Source organism: Mus musculus, chromosome 8 (genome assembly GCF_000001635.26).
Source record: "Mus musculus strain C57BL/6J chromosome 8, GRCm38.p6 C57BL/6J".
NCBI classification, from domain to species: Eukaryota; Metazoa; Chordata; class Mammalia; order Rodentia; family Muridae; genus Mus; species Mus musculus.
Window position 1 is genome coordinate 69,751,928 of NC_000074.6, and position 23,596 is coordinate 69,775,523.

A 23,596-nucleotide genomic window follows, 5' to 3' on the forward strand; every position below is an offset into this window, starting at 1 on the left:
GTCTTTATCCCAATACAAATTAGGTCTTGCCTTGATCTCTTCCCATCCCTGCCCTCTCTTGGTTGTTAGGCAGGGTTTCTCTGTGTAGCTTTAGCTGTCCTGGAACTCACGCTGTAGACCAGGCTGGTCTGGGATTCAGAGATTCACCTGCCTCTGCCTCCTAAGTGCTAGGGTTAAAGGTGTGCACCACTGCTGTTTTTTAAGGATTTATTTTCATGTTGTGTGTGAGTGTTTTGCCTACATGTATGTCTGTGTACCACATGTGTGTCAGGTGTCTAGAGAGGCCAGAAGAGGGCATAATCTCCTGGAACTGAAGAAACAGAGCTGCCCTATAGGTGCTTGACTTAGTAATATGTAAGCATCTCCTATGTGTGGTATTAGTTTTGGCAACATGGAACCTGCGAGATGGAGAAAGGCTGAGTACTAGCAGCATGTGGGAATGACACCTAAGTCCTCCGTAGGGGCAGCCAGTGCTTTCAACCTCTGGGTCATCTCCCCAGCCTTGGTCTCCTTTTCTCTTTCAGCACAAACCTTGTTTCCAACACTAATTGTTCTGACATTCTTTTTTTCTTGAAGCTATATATTCCATATTTTTTTTGGCCCCACTTGTTCTTTTTCACTGTAGACCTGTATTAAGATAGATAATAACCACACAACAGAATTAATGTTTATTATCTTTTTTGGGCCAGGCATGGTTGCACTCCTTTTATCTGAGCATTTGAAAGGCAGATGCAAGCAGATCTTAGAATTTAAAGCCAGACGATTCTAAAGTGTGAGTTTCAGGATAGCCAGGACTCAGAGAAACACTGACTGAAGCGTGTGTGTGTGTGTGTGTGTGTGTGTGTGTGTGTGTGTGTGTGTGTGTGTGTATTATTACAGTTCTGCATAAGATCTAATAACCAATTTAGTTTAAAGTTAGTCTCAGGCAAATTCATACAAGGGCAGAAAGCAGCCACATTCTTTTGCCAAGAATGGTCTCTAGCCCAGTTTTGCCAATATTGAAACTTCTTAAGTTCTGCCTCCACAGTCTACAGAGCTCTCAGCACTGCTGTTTTGCATCCTGTTAAGACCTGCTTACAAAGTACAACTACTTTCCTATGCCAAAGTCCCAGTCTTCTCCATTCCTCCAAAAACCAGCATGGTCAGGGTTGTCTGTCACAGTAGTATTATATTATATACATTTTGGTACCAAATTTCAGTTCCTTTTCTACTACCGTGACAAAACACCATTACCAAGGCTGACAATCTATAAAGGAAACATTTAACTGGGCTCAGGGTTTCAGAGGTTTGGAATCTATGATGGGGAGCAAGTGCACAGGGAGTTGGAGCAGCAGCCGGAAGTTCACACCTTGACCTGCAAGCTGAAGGTGGAGAGGGAATGACTTGAGTCTTTTTTTTTTTTAGTAGTAAAGCAAGTTATTCATGGGGACAGAGCACTTTCTTTTTAAGATTTATTTTATTAATATATGTAAGTACACTGTAGCTGTCTTCAGACACTCCAGAAGAGGGAGTCAGATCTTGTTGCGGATGGTTGTGAGCCACCATGTGGTTGCTGGGATTTGAACTCTGGACCTTCGGAAGAGCAGTCCACTGAGCCATCTCACCAGCCCCGACTTGAGTCTTTTGAAATCTCAAAGCCCACTGTGAAGGTTTGAGTAGGTATGGCCCCCACAGATTCATATGTTTGAATGCTTGGACATAGATATAGGTAGTGGCATATTAGGAGGTATGGCCTTATCTGGAGGAGGTGTGGCTTTGTTCAAGGAATTGTGTCACTGTGGAGGCAGGGCTTTGAGGTCTTTTTTCTTTGTAAAAAGTTTATATATTCATACACCAAATTACATGCACTGTAGGTACTTTAGGTAGATAGTTAATAGTATAATTTCTTATGACTTTTTTGTTTCCTTATTGTAATATTAACCTCTTTCTTCTCTCTATATTTGTCTTTCTCCTCGTTCCCTAATTAGAACTTTTCGTTCTCCTATGTACTCTTCAGATCACTTTTTTTTTCCTTGGATATTTTCTTTATTTACATTTCAAATGTTTTCCCCTTTCCAGGTCTCTCCTTCAGAAATCCCCTATCCCACCCATCTCTCCCTGCCTCTAGGAGGGTGCTCCCTTATCTGCCCACTCTAGCCTTCATGCCCTGGCATTCCCCTACACTGGTGCACTGAACACCCTCAGGCCAAAGGGCGCTCTTCCCACTGATGTCCAACAAGGCCATCCTCTGCCGCATATGCAGTCAGCGCCATGGGTACTCACTGGTTGGTAATCCATCCCTGGGAGCTCTGGCCAGGGGCTCTGAGGTCTTAAATGTTCTCACTATGCTCAGTGTGACAACATAGTCTCCTTCTGCTGACTGTGGGTCAAGATGCAGAACTCAGAACTCCTACAGTACCATGGCTGCCTAAATGCTGCCATGCTTCCCACCCTGATAATCTATTGAACCTCTGAACTATAAATCAACAGCAAGTCCATTTTGTTAAATCCAAAGCAGGTTTCAAAATGGCAGTGCTGGTGACAATGTCCTAAAAAGAAGGACTGTTATTGAGCTAAAACATAAAAATTAAAAATCTCCCTTTCCCCTGGCTGGCAGCGCAGAGGCCACACTGTCACGCATTCCGGTCAAGTCTGCTTGACAGGCTGAAAAGTCTGGAAGCACTCATGAGGAAGAGTTTCTTGGAAACTCACCTCCTGGAGCTTTGGCGTTCTCATTTACCCACATACTCATACTCTATTCCCACGTTAGTCTGGTGTATGGAACTACGAGCTCTCTTTTAATATTTTATTATAAATGCCTTTTAAGATTAAATTCTGATATAGTTAAGTCTCCCCAGTGTTCCAAGGTCCCAGAAGCCAATGAGCTTGGAATCCAATAGGAATACAGTAAGGAAGTTATCTATTCAGTAACTAAGTAAGCATTACAAAAGACGGAGCCAGTAGCTCAGAGCTAGTCTGCAAAATATTTACTAAGGACAGTAGCAAATCTCACCCAAACAAGGAAATACCATAATAGAGCAAGGGAATCCCACTGAGATAGAAATCTTCAGTACAGGCTGCATTATATATTAGAAGCAAGTTGGTGAATTCTCCTGACAAATGGAGATTCTCCAAATACTTAAAAGTTACACTCATAGCAAGATTTTATCGAAAGGACCCAGATGTAGCTGTCTCTTGTGAGACTATTCCGGGGCCTAGCAAACACAGAAGTGGATGCTCACAGTCAGCTAATGGATGGATCACAGGGCTCCCAATGGAGGAGCTAGAGAAAGTACCCAAGGAGCTAAAGGGATCTGCAACCCTATAGGTGGAACAACATTATGAACTAACCAGTACCCCGGAGCTCTTGACTCTAACTGCATATGTATCAAAAGATGGCCTAGTCGGCCATCACTGGAAAGAGAGGCCCATGGGACACGCAAACTTTATATGCCCCAGTACAGGGGAACTCCAGGGCCAAATAGGGGGAGTGGATGGGTAGGGGAGTGGGGGTGGGTGGGTATGGGGGACTTTTGGTATAGCATTGGAAATGTAAATGAGCTAAATACCTAATAAAAATGGAAAAAAAAAAGTTACACTCATATAAGAATTTAGCAAGGCCTAGGAAATAGGGGGGTTGTGATATTGCATTATTCATGAGGTCTGCTAAGAGCAGAACCCCCTGGTGCTAGCCTTCACAAGGATCAAAGGTATAGCACTAGAGTGTGAAATCCTCACCTGTCACTAAGCTGACCCTAAGCAGGACTGCTTTATCTTTACTGTAAACATCTACCTGGTTCCTGTAAGTCCCTTTGTTGTCATTCCTTTGTTTTGTGTCAGGTAACTTCAATGTACTTCGCCTGCTACCCCTTGTATTTTCTGTACTATATAAGATTGGTGTTCACTTTGTGACAATACATTCAGATTCTACACAATCTCACGTGTTGGTCTGTCTGTCACCTGCCGACACCTTGCCCACCTGAGACTAGAGACCCGTTCCATGCAGACAAAGGGACCCAGAGGGTCTACTGGCACCACATGATGTCTGGAGTTACTGTAAAAGATGTTAACCAGCAGGAGTTCTGAGTCAGAGCTCTGGCAGCCTTCCTCAAAAAGTCCGGGGACGCTGAAAGTCCCCTAATGGCTAGCCAAACATAAAGAGCTTGCCCCAAATGATGAGAACTGGTTCTACACATGAACTGCTTCTACAGCTCGGCACCTGTACCTCCATGGTGGTGCAGGGGTTGGCTACAGAGGACAGCAGAGAAATGGTGTCAGGCCCAGCCACTTCAGCAGAGACTCTAAGAGTGTGGCCCGCTGGATCCTCCAAGCCCTGGAGGGGCTGAAAATGGTGGAAAAGGCCCAAGATGAGGGCCGCAAGCTAACACCTCAGGGACAGAGAGATCTGGACAGGATCGCTGGACAGGTGGCAGCTGCCAACAAGAAGCATTAGAACAAAGGATGCTGGGTTAATAAATTGCCTCATTCATTAAAAAAATAAATAAAATTACCAAGCAGTGGTGGTACAAACCTTTGATTCCAGCACTGGAGAAGTAGAGGCAGGCAGATCTCTGTGAATTTAAAGCTAGACTAGTCTAAAAGCGAGTTCCGGGATAGCCAGGGTTACACAAAGAAATCCTGTTTCTAAAAAAACAAAAAATAAATAAAATAAAAAAAAAAGAAAAACTCAAAGCATTTCAGTGGTGCCCAGTTCTCCATCTTGTTGGAATAGGGTAGCATTCCCATTCTCCAACTTGTTGGAGAAAGTGCAAACGGGCTTTGAGATCTCCTAGTGTGAAGTTCCGCCAGTGTGGAAGAGACTCACCTCTTGGCTGCCCATGAAGACAGTCTCCTTTTGGCTCCTTCAAATCAAGATGCAGAATTCTCTTTCTCCATTGCCATGTTGGCCAGTACCCTGCCATGATTCCCACCATAATGATACTGGACTGAACCTCTGAACCTGTAAGCCAGCCACAATTAACTGTTTGCCCTTCTAAGAGTTACCTTGGGGGCTGAATGGTTACATTGATGGCTCAATGGTTAAGAGCACTGGCTGCTGTTCTTCCAGAGGCCCTGAGTTCAATTCCCAGTGATCACATGCTGGCTCACAACCATCTGTAATGGGATCTGATGCCTTCTTCTGGTGTGTCTGAAGACAGCTACAGTGTACTCACATACATAAAATAAATAAATCTTTTAAAAAAAGAGTTACCTTGGTCATGGTGTCTCTTTTCTGCAATGGAACCCTAACTAAGACAAAGGAAAGAAGTAAAAACAAAATCCTGACTACGGATGACATGGTTCTTCCACAACAGACCCTAGCTAAGCCCTCCACCACAAAACTCTGAGCTCACAAACATGTTCAGCAAAGTGCCAAAATACAAACTCAGCACCCTCCCTAAAGACTAACAACACACAGTCTAAAGGAAATCCATTTACAATATGAACAACAACAAACCTGACCAAGAGAAGAAAACAAGTCTTCTATAATAAAACCTTTAAGCCTCCAAAGAAAGAAATGGAGGAAGACATTAGATTTGAAAAGACCCCTCATGCTCACGAATTGCACGAATTAATATTGTCAAGACAGCCGTCCTACCAAAAACAACTACAGACACAATCTAGTATCTATCAATCAAAATGCTGCTTATAATTTGTGTTGTAGGATATAGGGACTCAAATTGCTTTAAGGATTTTTTCCTATATTGCTTTGCTATTTTGGGGACTACATGCCTAGCCCACACATACTGTCTCCGACACATACAGGCTAAAATCTAGTTAAGATATCTTCTTAAAGGAAAGAGGTGACTGCCTCTCCACATTTAATCTGTGAGATGCATGAATCCCGAGGGGACTTGTTGCGCTGATGGTGCACAGGCTCATTTTGCATGGAGCTATGCTTAACATAACCAAAAACAACCATGCAGCTACATCACCAGCTTGCCTAATGCCCTCATCAAGACTGAGGAAACCATGAAAATTCACCACTATCTCAATAAATGCAGTTACATTGGATGAGCCAAAAAGGTGTTCTCTCCTTTCCCAAGACTCTTTGTTCCCATTGCTTCATGCTTATCTGCTTCTATTTCTGCTTCTCCAAGCTCCAGCTACCCATCTTGCTTTTGCTTCTACCTTTCAGTTACAATGACTTGTATAATAGTCAGGCGTGGTGGTATTTACCGCTAATGCCAACATTCAGAAGACAAAGGCAGCTAGATCTCTATGCATTTACGGCCAGCTTGGTCTACATAGTGAATTACAGGCCAGCCAGAGCCACACATTGAGACCCCATATTTAAAAAGGTGTGTATGGAGGGAAGATGGGTAGAGTCATTGGACCCTCATTTGAGTATCCAGAGAGGGGGTACTACCTCTGCAGCTATGGGGAAGCCATCATCCATATTGCCAAGACTTCCAGTATGGCAGCTTTGGGGTCACACATGCTGCTATCAGCAATCAGCAGTCTCTCACCTATTCTAAGTCCAATAAACCCACTGCTCGCTCAGGGTAAAAGTTGATGATACAGAACTTTAGTTTGTCATTGGAATTGTTTTTTTTTTTAAGATTTATTTATTTTGTATTTATGAGTGCTCTATGTACACCTGCATGCCAGAAGAGGGCATCAGATCACATTATAGATGGTTATGAGCCACCATGTGGTTGCTTTAATAAAGAATTTGTGTAAGAACATTAACATAGCTGAATGTTTCCTGAATAGTTGGCTTACATAAGATATGACGGTCTGAATAAATTATTTAAGATCTATAAAAATGGATTGGAAAGCCGGGCGTGGTGGCACACGCCTTTAATCCTAGCACTCGGGAGGCAGAGGCAGGTGGATTTTTGAGTTCGAGGCCAGCCTGGTCTACAGAGTGAGTTCCAGGACAGCCAGGGCTACACAGAGAAACCCTGTCTCAAAAAAAAAAGAAAAAAAAAAAAAAAGGATTGGAGAGATGGCTCAGCAGATAAGAGCACTGTCTGCTTTCTTAGAGAATCCAAGTTCAGATCCCAGCTCAACACTGTCTGTAATACCAGTCCCAGGGGATCTGACACCCTCATACATCCATGCAAGCAAAACACCCAGGCACATAAAATAAAGACATATTTTAAAAAGATATTTAAAAGATGAGACTTCGAGATGATATATATTAAACTTCCTAAGGTCGTAGTTTAGAACACTGATGGTATTAAATCCATGGAGCTACTGATCTGCTCTCAATGACAATTACAGCGCTCTTAAGCACTGGCTTAAGAGCACCGATGTGTGCCTGAATGAATTTAACAAGTGTTTGAGCTGAGCTGTGATGGAGTACACCTTTAATTCCCAGCACGTGGAAAGCAGAGACAGGGGATCTCTGTGAGTTAGAAGCCTTCCTGTATACTTAGCAAGTTCCAGGACAGCCAGGGCTACCCAGGGAAACCCCATCTTGAAAAACCCAAATAAATACATAGATAGATGGCAAACACCTTTAAACCCAGAACTTTACACACAGAGGCAGGTGGAAGTCTGTGAGTTGGAGGTCATCCTGGCTTACAAAGCAGGTTCTAGAACAGCCAGAGCAACGTAGCAGACACCCTGCCGCAAAAAAATATAAAATGAAATAAAGGATACTTAAGGCTTTAATTCATTTCTAATATACACAGGAATTTTCTTCAGGGTAAGTCCTTTTGTGATGTCAAAAAGGGAAAAAAACCCAAAGGCCTTTTTTATTCATTCTTTTATGTTCATTAAATCTATATTCATTAAATTTTCACCCATGCGTTTCCCCCCGTATATTTGAAGGGAATTAGGAAGTCTGAATTTTTTTCACAATGTATGAAAATTCAAACCATTTTTCCTCCAGCATTTTGTTTGTTTCCTGTTTGTTTTTATTGTTTTCAAAGAAAGCCACCCTCTCCCAACATCATCAGCTTTTATTTGGAGATTTGTTTTGCCATGTGAGTACCTACAGACACAGGAGAGAGACATGGACAAGTGAAGGCTTGCCACCTCCCTCCCCTTCATCAAGCTCCCCTCCCCCACTCGCTCAGTACACTCTGGGTTACCAGGGGCAATACCACACTTTCACTCTCCATGAAGTACACTTATAGAGCAAAAACATGAAAACAATAGGGGATGCTAAGATGGCACAGAGCCTGAGCTTGGTCCCCAGGACCTAAATGATCTCTGCACACTGAGGTATGCACATACACACAAACACATGCACAAAAAATTAAGATTTAATACAAAATCAAAACATCTACAGACAGGTGGATGTCAGTGAGTTCCAGGCTAGGCTGATACACATCATATGTTCTATGCCAGCCAGGACTATGTAACATATTGGGACTCTGTATCAAATAAACAAACAAGAATAAACAGCAAGCTGCAGATAGAATTGATAGGTGGATAGCAAAACATGAGACACTGACAACATCCAGCAGAAAACTGAAAGCAGCATAGTCACAGAGCAAATGGGGGAGGGGGAGGGTAGGCAGGGGCTAGGGAAATGGTTCAGCACTTAAAAGAACTGACTGCTCTTCCACAGGACCTGGCTTTGAGTCCTAGCATATACATGGCAGCTCACAATCATTTCTAACTCCAGTTCCTGGGACTCCAATACCCTCTTCTGACCTCCCTGGGCACCAGGCACACACATGGTACACAGACCTACATATAGGCAAAACACCTAAACATGTACATTTTTATAAAAATCAATAAGTAACAAATAATAGCTGAGTGGTGGTGGTGGCGCACGTTTAATCTCAGCACTTGAGAGGTAGAGGCAGGTGGATTTCTGAGGCCAGCCTGGTCTACAGAGTTGAGTTCCAGGACAGCCAGGGCTACACAGAGAAACCCTGTCTCGAAAAACCAAAAACAAAAAACAAATAATAGATAAATAGATGGGTGGGTAGATGGATGGATAAGTGGATGGATGGAAGGAAGGGAGGGAGGAAGGGGAGAGGGACGGAGGGAAGGAGAAAGGAGGGAGGAAAGGAAGGCAGGGTGGAAGGACAGAAGGACAGACGAAAGAAAGAAACCCAGCAGGAGTACACTGGGGAAGCATTGTTGAGGCCAATAAAAAGCATCTGGCTTTTTATTTCCACTGCAATCTTGAAACAGTTTGCCTTCTATCTCTTACCATGCTTTTCAATACCCATAGCTACTGCTGAACAACTTTCTCCCTGTTACAGCCAGCCTACCCCAGGATAGGAAGTAACAGAGAAAACTTGAGATTAACAGGTTTCTGAAAAGAACAAGGAGGGTGTACTCTCTCACAGTGTCTGCTCTCAACAAACTTAAGCAACATGACAGCTTGTCAGTATAATGCTTATTACAATACAGCTGTGTGGAACTTTTCTGAGGTCTGAATGTCCGTTCATCTCAGACAAGGACACCAAACACAGACACAAGGAAAGGATTTGACACAAGTGCAGCTTGATGAACCAATTATTTTAATTAGGGTTACTTACAAGAGCATGGGTGAGGGGTACTGACAAAAACATGGGAAACTTATGGATAGGTAATCCACATCCCCCTACCAGCAACAACTATCTGGTTTTATATTCAAAGGAGGGGGAGATCTTATGACGCCCTCCTGTCTAAGTACCATTAACCACCTAAAGGTATTCAGGGAGTAGGCTGGACATGGTGGTGCACACCTTTAATCTCAGCACTCAGAAGCAAATGGATAGATAGATCATCAGGGAAGGTTCCAGGGCTCCATGCCGATGCCTCTATAAGGACACTAAAGGTTTAGATTTTGTGTGGGCTTCCTGTAGGCCATCACAGGTACCCAGATGTCAAAAAGATAGGCAACAGCACACTCAGAAGACGGCATTCCAAAACACACCACCCCTTCCTCCAGGGCGTGCCACCCCTTTCTAGAATGTGCCAAACCTAGGAGGGGGTGAGAAGTCTCATCAGTAACTACTGCCTACTGCAAAAAGAAGCTGCTCTGCTCAAAAATGACCGAAACAATAATCTACAGGCATAAACACAGAATGTGAGACAGTCATTTCACAGAAATATACCCATCTAGCAAAATACTAGGGCCTTAGGACTGTCTAGCTGTGGGTGGTGATTGGGTCTTATACATGTAAATTGACCCCTGGAGAGCAAGCCTTAATGCAACCAAAAAGCAGCTGATTACTCTCATTGAGTCGGGTGGCTACAGTACTGGATCTTACTACATTTATCTGTGTATTGTGCAGGGAAGGTACATGTCACAGCATGAGTGAAGGGATCACAAGACAATTTGCAGGATTTGTTTCCATCATGTAGGTTCTGAGATCTAACTCAAGCTGGCAGCCTTGGCAGCAAGCACCCTCAACAGCTGAGCCATCTCACCAGCCCTAGTAGGCACATCTTGCTTGACACAGTACCATGCAGGGTCCAGAGAAGTGGTGCTGTGCCGCACAGCCGCCTGCACCTACAGGTCCTATGCATGCTGGCCAGCAAGGACAAAGCTTCCAGCTCAGTCTCAGATGGGTTTCTCTACAGTCAGCAACCAAAGCATGTGGTGTCTTCAGGAAGACTTACATGAAGTTCTGGGGATAACTAACAGAATTGGCAATAGTCTGTACTGTTTAGGGGACTTCAGGAGCATCCCTGGCTAACAGCTCCTGGGGAAGTAGTCTACCTCTGACACTGCATCTGAACTAAATAGCCTATCTTTTGAATGTATCTTTCACACAGGGTGCCTTCATCCAAGCTCTTCAACTCACCTTTTAATGTTTAATGCTAGCCACAGGCTGTGAAGGATTTCCCCTATTCACCTTGTTTGGAAATTGCCATGTGCCTGTCCTGTGCATATTCCTGTCCTGATCATCCCTCAGCTCACCTGGATTGTTTTCTAGATCTGTGGAGCATCACAGGCTAGCATTTTATCAGCATGATGCAAGATCCTCTTCCTTATTACACAGAGGACTGGGAGGAGACGGGGTCTCAGGATCACGGAAGGCTTTAAACCCACCATCCTAAACAAGTGCCAGCTGAACTCAGCAGTCAGCAGCTAAGGGGGCAATAAACTATTAACAAGATCCAACGGCATGAAAAGACTTGTACCAAGTGTCTTCTCAGGGTTGACCTGAGGACATAGCACAGCTAAGAGTGTGTGCATGGAGCCTGGGTTCGTTCTGAAGCACAGGAGACCAGATGGGGTGGCCCATGCACGCAACCCCAGGATTTGGGAAGAGGAGGCAGGAGGATCAGGACTTTCAAGATCATTGTCGTCTATACAGTGCATTTAAGAGCAGCCCAGGCTATATAAGAATTTTCCTCAAGAAAACAAAGAATAAATTCAAGCCAGTGTGGACACAGTAGAGGAGACGGGAGGTTGCACCTTATCCTGCACCTGATCTGTCATTCCTCATGAGCCATCTTGCAACCTCACCCTGAGTGTAGCTTGGGCCTATGGATCTCCTCACCCCCAGCTGATCTGCTGGGGAAGGAGCTGGCTCCTGTTCTCCAGTGGGTGTAGGGCCAAGGGGAAACCCAGACATGCTCACCTGCTGTATCCCATGGACTGGCAGGGTCTGACAGTCTCTGGGCTCAAGCTGTAGCATACTGCTGCCTCTTCAGTGGATGCTCCTGGCTACTGAGAGGTCTCTGGGTTGAACAAACAATTTATACACAAACATCCTTTCCTGCAGGAGAGTACACCCCTTCTGTGGGAAATGACCCAGGAAAAGCTCAGACGTTTTAGCTGCACTGCTTTCTCTTATCTTCCTTCATTCATGTTTTCCTCAAGCCTTCCAGCCCTCCAGAGGCAGAATATTTGCTAATCATCACAAGCTCCTTTGCTGGGCTACTATTTAGGACTCCAACCCTAGGTGTACCCGTCATTTCCCACTTCTCTGCAGTAGAGGTCAGGACTACAGGGTGTGCTGGGTCTCTTCTACTCACTCCCTTTGATTTTTGGTTTTTGTTGTTGTTGTTGTTTTTGTTTTTGTTTTCGAGACAGGGTTTCTCTGTGTAGCCCTGACTGTCCTGGAACTCACTGTGTAGAACAGGCTGGCCTCAAACTCAGAAATCCACCTGCCTCTGCCTCCCAAGTGCTGGGATCAAAGGCGTGTGCCACCACACCCAGCACTCCCTTTGAAAAAAGTGTCCTCACTCTCACCCTGCAGGATTTTACACAAAAGCCTCAAGTCTTAGGGTCCCAGTGGGACTACTGAGCAGACAGAACCTCTGTTTCCCTTATGACATTCCAGCTGTAAGAAACTGGGAGCCAGCAGCTGCATCCCATCCACGCCCATCCTCCCTCCCTCCCACTTGCCCTCTTCTTTCTTTTCCTGCCAGTTCAGAGGCCAACACAGTGCATCTTTTCCTCAAAGTAATTCTTCCATTAGAGGGGAAGTTCATGTTGGCAGACAGCTAAGCCCTATTGGCATGTCTTATTACCCAAAGCAAGGGCCATGCACCTGAGGCCTACTTAATCTGTTCACCTGTGCTAATTACCTGTAATATACTCTTTAACCTGACAGCTGTATGTGGACATCCATCCACTCATGTGGCAAACTCATCTGTCACAGAAGTGCCACTCCATACTACAAAGGAGCTGCAAGGTACAGACCATGCAACTGGTACTGCAACATGAAGGCTCATCGTTCCATGGCACACTGCAAAGGACAGACGTTTTGGAAGACGTGCTGCTGCGCCCACAGAAAGCTTCCCTTCAGAGGCCATGTCTCATCACCCACACAGAGGCAAAGCCCATGCTCCTCTCAAACTCGACTCTGGTTCCACTGTGCCTCTCATTCAGACGCCAAGTGCTGTGTGAACATTTTCTGGCCACATGTGTACAAATGTCTATTCACCCTAGACAGGGCACCAAGGCTAAAAGCAAAGAAATTATTCCACCCAAGTGCAGCCTGGGGAGCCACTGACTTTAATTGGGCTTATTGAGCACGGGCAACTTACAGGCAGCTGCACTATTGACAGAAATGTCTGTCCATCTACTGACAACCAAAACCAACACCATTTTTCTTTGGATAGGCTTTGTCCCACCATTAGTATTTGTACATCTTTGAAAGGAGCTGAGCTTGAAGGTGTTACAACTTTGTTGCCACTCACAGACATTGTTTCCAACAGAAGTTGTTCATGGAATCTATGGGAGCAATGACATCTAAACAGCAAGGGTTTTTTCCTCCAGTAAGATGTCCTTCACGACACCAAAGGGACCTGCAACTCTGGAAGGCTGCAGCTGTTGACAGTCACAGCATTTTGCACCTTAAGTGTTTCATGTGTTTGAAGCAAACAGGGCTAAGACTCACCATATTGCTTCCATTCATAAGGCATTTCCCCAACATGAATTAACTTCCTTCCTTGAAAGGCAAGTAAAGACCAATAAAGGGCCCGCCACACACTGCTTACATTTGTAGACACTGTGCCTGGCATGCATTCCTTTGTAACTGTATCATTTATGTGGAGAAGGCTTATCTTGTGACAGCTTCTGTTCTCACATGCTTTCACTGGATAAGAATACACTGTAGCACTGTTCACATTCATAGTGTTTCTCACCAGTATGAGCTGTCTGATGTATTTGGAGGAAATAAGGGTAAAGGAATTAGATACTGCTGACACTCATAGGGGTTTTCCACAGCATGAATAGATTTATGTCTCTGAAAGGAACTGTGGCGGCTGAAGGCTTTCCCACATTGTTTGCATTCGTAAGGTTTTTCTCCCGTGTGTGTGCGCTCGTGTAATCGAAGGTAACTGTACCGTATAAAGGCTTTATCACATTGCTTACATTCATAGGGTTTCTCTCCACTATGATTTCTTCCATGCAATCGAAGAGAAGAATGATGTCTGAAGGCTTTCCCACATTCTTTACATTTGTAAGGTTTCTCTCCAGTGTGAGTTATCTCATGTAACCGAAGGGAAGTGTGACGCGTGAAGGCTTTCCCACACTGCTGGCATTCATAGGGCTTCTCTCCTGTGTGAGTTCTTTCGTGCAACCGAAGGGAAGAGTGATGTCTAAAGGCTGTACCACATTGCTTACATTCATAGGGCTTTTCACCTGTGTGAGTTCGTTCATGCATTTGAAGTAAAGAGGGATAAAGGAAGGACTTTCCACACTCCTTACATTTATATGGTCTTTCACTCGTGTGAGTTCGTTCATGCATTTGAAGTAAAGAGGGATAAATGAAGAGCCTACTACATTGCTTACATTCATAGAATGTTTCTCCACCATGAATAATTTTATGTCTATGATAGGACGTTTGACATCTGAAGGCTTTCCCACACTGCTTACATTCATAAGGTTTCTCTCCGGTATGAGTCCTCTCATGTAATCGAAGGTAACTGTGACATGTGAAGGCTTTCCCACACTGCTGACATTCATAGGGTTTTTCACCAGTATGAATTCTTTCGTGTAACTGAAGGGCACTGTGACATCTAAAGGCTTTCCCACACTGCTGACATTTATAGGGTCTCTCTCCTGTGTGAATTCTCTCATGCCTTTGAAGTGAAGTGGAAGAACTCAGAGCTTTCCCACACTGCTGACATTTATAGGGTCTCTCTCCTGTGTGAATTCTCTCATGCCTTTGAAGGGAACTGGAAGAACTCAGAGCTTTCCCACACTGGTTACACGAGTAACATTTTCTTACAGTGTCAGTCCCTCCATGTGTGTAAAGTGAACTGTGGTAACCAGAAGCCTTTCCGAATTCCTTGTAGTCACAAACGTTTTGTCCACTGTGGGGCTGGTGACACATTCCAAATGCACTTGGAAAACCAAAGGATTTTAAACATACCTCACATTCACAAGGTCCATTCACAGTGTGCGCTCCCATGTGTCCTTGAATACTTGTGAGAGAACTAGAATCGTATGGCTTGTTTCCATATCCCTCCTGCTCATCCAGTAAGTATTCAGAATCAGATATGACATGCCTATTAAAGGATGAATGAGATGTAAAACCTTCTCACAAACACTATATTCACAGAGCTTAATTTTAGTAGAAAACCTGATGCTTCTATTGAGGTTCGGCATAGGGTTGAAGTTTGTGTGACCCTGACTACCTTCACCCTAAGACCATACCTTCATAGTCTATAATATGCGACTTCTATAAATAAAAAATAATAAAAAAAAAAAAGACGGCCGGGCGTGGTGGCGCACGCCTTTAATCCCAGCACTTGGGAGGCAGAGGCAGGTGGATTTCTGAGTTCGAGGCCAGCCTGATCTACAGAGTGAGTTCCAGGACAGCCAGAGCTACACAGAGAAACCCTGTCTCGAAAAATCAAAAAAAAAAAAAAAAAAAAAGACAAGCTTGGTGGTACATGTCTTTGATCCCAGTACTCAAGAGGCAAAGGCAGGTGGATATTTGTGAACTAGAGGCCAGTCTGGTCCAGAGTTATATGGTGAGACCCTTTCTCAAAAACAAAAACAACCAAATTAGATTCATTGACTGCTTATTATCAAGGTGTAGGTCAGACACTGCTCTCAAGATGAGGTCAAGTGTACACTCTCTGCCACGTCTGAATGGTGTGAAACTACATGGATCGATATTTTTACAATATGCCTCCCCAGAGCAATAATCTAATACTGTTAAATCTCATGATTTAACACTGGGTCCAAGTAAAGTGTGCTGCAAACAGTGAATAGCATTCTTACACTCAAGCACATAGTTTTGCTGACAAATTTCTAATGATGAATAAACTTAAAGTTCTTTTGCTTATTGTTAAATTTATATGGCACATTAAGGTTTCTACAAGAGACAGTTCCTTCCACTTATACATGAAAATTACCTTTGAATTCTTCCAAAATTTTTGCAGTCATCTTCAACATTCTGTTCTTCCCATATATACCCTAAAAGGCAGTCCCAAAATTTATGATAAATTATTAGAAATTAATAAAAATAAAACTGGATGTGGAGGCATATGCTGTCAACCTCAGCACTCAGAAGGCAGAGGCAAGTGGTATCTTCAAGGTCTGCTGGTTTACACACTGAGACCCCAGCTAGAAAAAAAAAGGTCAGAAGTTCCTGAAAACCAGGAGGGGTTCTTACTGTTCTCAAAGAAATATAACTTTGGTTCCCACTTCTCACACTGGGCAGCTCACAACCACCTGAAGCTCCAGCTCCAGAGGCGCCTGAGGCCTCTGCCCTCTGCCCTCATATACACACATGCCCCACACACTGCCACACTGCCCTCCATGGCACCTACGCTCACATACATGTACATGCTCCAAACCACACAGCGTTAGTCACGCCACCTGCGCTCATATACACACATGCCCCAAGACTGCCCCTATACACACAGATAATTTAAAATAAATCATTTCTTAAAGGAAGAAAGGGGCTGGAGAAATGGTTCAGGGGTTAAGAATATTTACTGTTCTTGTAGAGAACCTAGGTTTGGTTTCTAATACTTGCATGGCAATAAAAGCTACCTGTAAGTCTAGTTCAAGACAATCTGATGCCCTATTCTGGCTTCTGAGGCTCCTACACACATATGGTGCACATATACTCACAAAGGTGCACACACAAATAATAAAATTATTTTTTAATTTATGAGATGGCTCAGCAGTTAAGAGCACCGACTGCTCTTCCAGAGGTCCCAAGTTCAATTCCCAGCAACCACATGGTGGCTCACAACCATCTGTAATGGGATCAGATGCCTTCTTCTGGTGTGTCTGAAGAGAGCAATGGTGTACTCATATACATAAAATAAATAAATAGATCTTAAAATAAAATAATATAAAAGCACTGGGGGCTGGAGAGATGGCTCAGTGGTTAAGAGTCAGTGGACTGCTCTTCTAGAGGTCCTGAGTTTAATTCCTAGCAACCACATGGTGGCTCACAACCATCTGTAATGGGATCTGATGCCCTCTTCTGGTGTGTCTGACGACAGCTACAGTGTCATATAAATAAATAAACCTTTAAAAAAAGAAATCACTGAGAAGTAGTTTCTAGTCTCAATATACATTGTAATCATGTCATTTTTCTTAAAACATAAGCCCTGCAAAAGCAGAGATTTTCAGTGTGTGTGTGGTATGGGGGTGCACATGCCACAGAGCACACATAGATGAGAGAACAACTGTGGGAGCTGGCTCTCCCCTCCTCCACCATGGTTCCAGCAGGCCTGCAGAATGAGTGCCTTTGACGTAGTGAGCCATCTCATCTCCACTATGATGTCACATATTCACCAGATCCTTCCCTTTCTACATCCAAATTGCAGAAGACCATTCCTAACAGGAAAACTAATTTAACCAAGGGAAAGAAAGAAGAGCCTTACCTATCGCAGCGAGGTTCCTGCAGGTCTCCAGCATCACATCTCTGTACAGACTCTTCTGGAAAGGGTCCAGCAAATCCCACTCGTCCTGGGTGAAGTGCACAGCCACGTCCTCAAAGCTCACCAAATCCTAAAACATCCCAAATGTGTGTATAAAAGAAGTGCCAGGACTGCAAAGGGATGCCTAGTTGATAAGATGTTCACATGTGTCTACAGTTTCCACACGTGTTCCATGACAGAGACACACTAATGCAAACATTACTGAACAGAAACAGCATGTGATGTAAAAACACTCCTCTCACTGAGTGCCCTGGGGAGGAGGAGGCACAGTTCCTCCTCCAATTCTCATTCTTGTCCTAGACAGTCCGGACACCTGTACACAAAACAGAGCTGTCTGTCCTTACACGTCTGTGCACAGAGTGTAAGCTTTTCGGGGTGGAGAGAACAAGATAACGGGAAGAGCTCACAAGTGAAGAATGTCAGTAAGTCCATAATGACAGAGTTATGGTCTCGTCTGTTACAAACTCAGACAAACCTTGACGATCAGACCTAATCTCCAAAGACAGCAGACAATGTGTGTAGCAAGCTTCTTGACCAGCGCTACCTCACAATGCTGTCACTACTTGAAAGGGGAGCTGAGCCATAGGCTTCCAGCATCTATGTCTGGCTGCACTACTGCATGAGTGGTGTCACTCAAAGCCAGGCAGTCAGGAGTTGATCATGAAGCCTGGAAGGATCAAACACACCCACCACGATTTAAATTCACTGCTGCTGCCCTGTGACCACCAAGAAAGCCATGTAAAGAGCTAGCTTCATAAGGACAGATGTAAAGACATCTGGGAAAGATTAAATAAGGTTACACTTTATATAGCAAAAAAAAAAATTACCTGAGCATGGCAGCCCTAGACTTTGATCTCAGTGTTCAGCAGACAAAGGCAAGAGGATCTCAGAGTGTGAGGCCACCCAAGTATAACAGTGAGTTCTAGGCCAATCAGGACTACAAAGTGAAACCCTTTCTCAAAACAAAGTGTGTGTGTGTGTGTGTGTGTGTGTGTGTGTGTGTAGCGAGGGGTAATTACATTCCTTTACGGGACAGGGGTGTGATGTGGAATTCAGAGGACAATCTGGAAGAGTGGGATTTCTCCCTCCATGTCTGGGTCTGAGGAGAACACAGGGTGTTAGACTTAGCAGCAGCAGGCATCTACTCTCTAAGCCACCTCATTATTCCTGAACATAGTACTTGGATTCTAATTGAGCAATGCTGCAGCGTGAGAAAATTAAGAGAAAGATGGTCTATCCTTTTAGAATACATTCAACGTAGCTGTTGTAGCTGCTTTGGGGAAGAAACAGGATGACCTGGTGTCAGCGATCCCAGGCAGACCCTGCCAAACCGTGAGATGCCCATCATGGGAGGGAAGGGAGGCTGGCAGAAGTGCAGTGCTGGCCTTTTCTGTGAGCTTATCCTTCTAGATTGACTAAGAGCTTCTAGATTGACAGCTATTTAGCAAGTGTGAAGAATCTTCTCAACAAGAGTGGGCTGTCTTAGCTAAAATAGTTCAAGAACATACTATGAAAAGGCAAGTTTTAAAAAATTCTCTCTCTGGGCAGTGGTGGCGTATGCCTGTAATCCCAGTACTTGGGAGGCAGAAGCAGGTAGATTTCTGAGTTCGAGGCCAGCCTGGTCTATAGAGTGAGTTCCAGGACAGCCAGAGCTATACAGAGAAACCCTGTCTCGGAAAAAAAAAATCTCTCTTAGGAACTGGGGTCTTCAAAATCAAGGCATATTGAAAAGTCAGTTTCAGAAAACACTTGAGAAGACCCTCATCTTGAGCCTTGACTTCTCTCTAGGCTCCAGTGAGGGGGACATAAGGGTGAAACAGCAGGAGGAAGGCGGACCCTAACTCAGCCATCCATAAATCCCTCACAGGTAGCCTTTTCAGCCTTTCTGTTTAGCTCTTCATATACAAAGAAATCTGTGAAAAATAACAACTAAATACGAAGTGCATTCTGGAGTCAGATTGCCAATACACAGGTAATAGAATCTTGGTAACAAATACTTTGGAGACACTAAACAAATGGCAAACTGAGCCTGCAAGAAAGGAACAGTAACCCTGGAGAAGACAGACTCATTTCCAGAGGTACTCACTGCAACGTCAAATGTTGTTTCTGAGACAACGTCTCACTACGTAGCCATAGCTGGAGTGGAACCAATGATTTAGACCATGCTGGCGTCAATCTCCCGGTGTCTACCTGCCTCTGCCTCCCCAGTGCTGAGATTAAAGGCAAATGTTCACTTTCTAATGTTATGAAATCACAAAGAATGCAGAGAAAGACAAACATGTGGCTCAAACATTGGGGAGGGAGAACGGCTTGAGATCAATCTTCTATGAGATTCTTCATTTACTGCACAACCTAACGATGTCATAACCTTGCTGGTGACATGTGCAAACGCAGAAGCCTACGAAGCTGTAAGAGCTGGAGAGAAGGCTCAGCAGTTAACATACACTGTTCTTAAAAAGAAGCTGACTTGGCTCCCAGCGACCATAGCAACCTGAAGCTCTAGAGGTCCTGACACCCTCTGACTTCCTTAGACACACACACACACACACACACACACACACACACACACACACACACACAAATAAACAGTAACGAACAATTCTGATTGAAGCTGAGGAAACTAAGCTAAACCATATGCTTGAATGTACAAAAGCCTGGACTCACTTTCCAGTGCCCTAAAAGAAAAACATGCTCAATCTAATACAATATACCATTAACAATGAAGTAGAAAAAATATGATTCTGCCAGTAACTGGAATATATATGGCAGGAAGAGGTGGAGGGATGTCTCAGGAGAGCACTTGCTGCTCTTGCAGGACCCTGTTTGAGTTCTGGGACCCACATGGCAGCCTACAATCAACAGTAACTTGTTGCGTGAGATCTAGTGTGCCCTTCTGGTCTCCACAGGCACCAGCTACAGACACAGTGCACTTACAGTACGCTTATATGGAGGCAAAACACTCATGCACATGAAGTAAAATAAATCTTTTAAAAATGATTGGGTTGAGGGCCAGGAGTGGTGGAGCATGCTTTTGATCCTAGCACTCTGAAGACACGGACAGGCAGATCTCTGTGAATTCAAGGTCAGACTGGTCTACAGAGTTCCAGGACAGCCAGAGCTACATAATAGGAGAATGGATAAGCAGAACATGCTGCCAGAGACCTTTAATCCTAGCACTATGAAGGCAATCACTGACAGATCTCTGAGTTTGAGGCTAGCCTCATCTACATAGCAAGTTCTAGGCCACCCAAAGCTACATAGCAAGACTTTGTAAAACACAGAACATAAAAAAGGGGGGAAGGGATGTTTGGTTTGGTTTTAAGACAAGGTTTCTCTGTGTAGCGATGGCTGTCTTGGAACTAGACCTATAGACCAGGCTAGCTTCGAGCCCAGAGATTTGTCTTCCTTTACTGGTAGTGGGAATAAAGGCATGCACCACCATGGTGTGGCTTAGAATGAGTTTCTTTTCTCTTGCCCTCTCTCTCCCGCTCTTTCTCTCATACACACACACACACAGCAAGAAAGGGGATTAAGGATGCTATTAGCATTGAAAAGAAAAAAATAAACTGTTTCCTCAAAATAAATTCCAAGAATCAACAAAACTCATTGAACCAACAAGATTATAACCAGTAACTCTTAACAAATTATCAAAATGTTTAAAGATGAGTATAATATCCATCAGCGTCCTGTAAGCCAACAGTGAGCAGCTGGATAACAATACCCAGTATGGCAATGCAGGTAAGAAGAGACAATGAAATATATACCAATTCAATAAAGTCCTCTAGGTAAGAACTACAATTTTTTTAAAAAGATTTTAACTGTTTTAAAACTTTCAAAAAGTTTTATTAGGAGCAAAGAGGAGATACAAATTATAGACATTTCCAAGAAAGGCAATGGGCCTCTTTGAGTGAGAGAATGCCAAGGGGCCTTACTTTGTTTTTTTCACACTTTTTTATGAAGATCAGTGTTTTGCCAGCACATATGCGGTGCCTGTGGAGATCAGAGGAGGCCTGGAGACTAGTTACAGGAGGTTGTAAATGGCCACCTGAGCACTGGGAACTGAATCAGGCAGCATCCTCTGCAAAAAACAACCAGGGCTTTTCACTGCTAAGCCACTTTTAAAGTTTTAAGAGTGTGTGTGTGTGTAGGGGTTCGTGCATTTGAAGGAGGTGCCCTCAGAGGCCAGAAGTGGAGATGGGATGCTCTGGTACTGGAGTTATAGGCAGTTGTGAGTCACAGAGGTGGATGCTGGAAATCAAACTGGAGTCTTTACAAGAGCAATACCCTCTTAAGCACTGAACCATCATTACAGACCATCCACCTCATCTTTTTGACAGGGTCTCATGATGTAACCCTGGCTAACCTGGAACTCTGCAGCTATGTAAACCAGGCTAGCCTCAATCTGCCAACCTCTTCCTCCCAAGTGCTGGGTTAAAAGTAGACTGACCAACCAACCCAGCAAGAACTATAATTTTTAACAACAAAAAACAAAACAAAACAAAACCATGCAGGGCAGTGGGAGACAATGCCTTGAATCTTGGCACATGGAAGGCAGAGAGAAGCAGGTGTATGGCTATGATTTCAAGGCCAGCCTCTACAGAGTGAGTTTTAGGCCAAAGCAGACCTAACAAAAAACAAAATAAGCAAAAAAGACAACAACAAAACCCCAACCAAACAAAAAGCAAACACAAAATAGTGATACCCCATAAATATGGCGATAGGAAGCTTCAGAACTGAACGTCATGTTTCCTCAATCTGCACTAAGATTTAAATAATCACAATATAAATCCTAACAACTTATGAAAAATTAAGAAACTGATTCTCAAGTTTATGTGGAGAGTGGAAAAAAACGAAAATGGTCCACACAATTCCAAAGAAACAGCACACAGACTTAAAGTGTATATATATAGTTATAGATATTATATATACACATGTTATATACACACACATATATATATGGGGTGTGTGTGTGTGTGTACCTTTTTTTGACAAAGTAGCAAAGGAAACTCAACAAAGGGCAGAATAGCAAAAGGTTATTAGCAGAACCGATGTCTATAGACAAGAAATTAAATAGAGTTTCACAATGTTGGGGCTGGAGAGATGGTTTAATGGTTGGGAAAACCGGCTGCTCTTCCAGAGGACCTGAGTTCAATTCCTAGTACCAACATGGCAGCTCAACAACAGTTCCAGAGGATCTGACATCCTCACAAAGACATACATACATTTTGGCAAAATACCAATGCACAAAAAATAATAATTTTTTTAAAGTTTAAAATTCACAGTATTAACTCAAGTTGATTGCTTTGACCTAAATGTTACATGAAAATTCAGAACTTCTAGAAAGTAGCAGAAACTAGATGACCTATTGTTTTACAACCTTCTGATGAGATACCCAAAGCAGGACTGTATAAAACGCCTGCCCCAGACAGAGCACCGACTCTTTCCTGCGCGAGGCGGAGCCTCCGCAGGGAGGCTCCGCGCTCTGCGCAGGCGCGGACCACGGCGAAGAGGACACAGGGCCCAGCGCCACACAGCACTGAATGCCGCTGCCGCCCCGCCCCAGCCTCGGGGAGGATCCACCACAGCGGGCAGGGACAGCGGCCCTTGCTCACCATGGCGCGGCTTCCGAACTCGCCCGCGCTCTCCTCACTGGTCCCGGCAGCAGCGCTCACAGCACAACACACCGCACCTCCCTGTGCCGCAGAGCCGAGCCACAATATGGCGGCCGTGAAGAACCCGCCTCTTGCCGCTCTCCAGTAGTCCTGATTAGACGGCACGGTTCTAGAACCTGATTGGCTACCAAAGCCTGAGTGACACTAGCTTCCAAAGCCGAAGTGTGGGATTCAAATGACAGCCATAGCCCCGCCCTCCTTGCTTCTAAGCAGAACTAGCTTCTCCCTGGTAAAGCAGTACTCCATCACCAAGTCGTCACTGTGCACACCGAGTGCTCATTGCAGCAATCCTGCTGCCTCACAATTAGAAAGGTGCTCAGGTCAGTTTTAATTAGAAGGTCAAATTATAACTGGACATGATGTTCTCCAGGCATCAGGAATTTGAGTAAGGAACATCTATGGTTTATACATCTGTCCCAGGTTGCACATTAACACAAGTATTCATTTCCTCTATTTTCATAGCATGTGTGTTCTTCCAGTTAAGATCTCTATCCAGCCGGGCAGTGCAGGCAGTGGTGGCACACACCTTTAATTCCAGCACTTGGGAGGCAGAGGCAGGCAGATTCCTGAGTTCGAGGCCAGAGTGGTCTACAGAGTGAGGACAGCCAAGGCTACACCAGAAACCCTGTCTTGAAAAAACCAAAACAAACAAACAAACAAAAACCAAAAACCTC

General features: G+C 44.1%; 1 protein-coding gene and 1 pseudogene across 1 annotated transcript; one reads left to right on the top strand and one right to left on the bottom strand.

Annotated features, from left to right (window-relative positions):
* Positions 1-3,865: 3,865 nt before the first annotated feature.
* On the top strand, positions 3,866-4,469 carry Gm19893 (annotated as a pseudogene).
* Positions 4,470-9,396: 4,927 nt separating this feature from the next.
* Positions 9,397-22,984, bottom strand: Zfp866 (zinc finger protein 866). The gene is made up of 4 exons (NM_177899.3): positions 22,863-22,984; positions 17,194-17,320; positions 15,706-15,766; positions 9,397-14,850 (listed from the first exon to the last, which is right to left on the bottom strand). The coding sequence occupies exons 1-4, from the start codon at positions 22,863-22,865 to the stop codon at positions 13,479-13,481; spliced, it is 1,563 nt and encodes a 520-aa protein (NP_808567.2). The 5' UTR covers positions 22,866-22,984; the 3' UTR covers positions 9,397-13,478.
* Positions 22,985-23,596: the final 612 nt, after the last annotated feature.

Coding starts and splice junctions, on each gene's coding strand:
- Zfp866 (NM_177899.3), bottom strand. Junction 15,767..17,193: donor CAGGAACCTCGCTGCGATAG/GTAAGGCTCTTC, acceptor ACTGCCTTTTAG/GGTATATATGGGAAGAACAG. Junction 14,851..15,705: donor AATTTTGGAAGAATTCAAAG/GTAATTTTCATG, acceptor ATCCTTTAATAG/GCATGTCATATCTGATTCTG.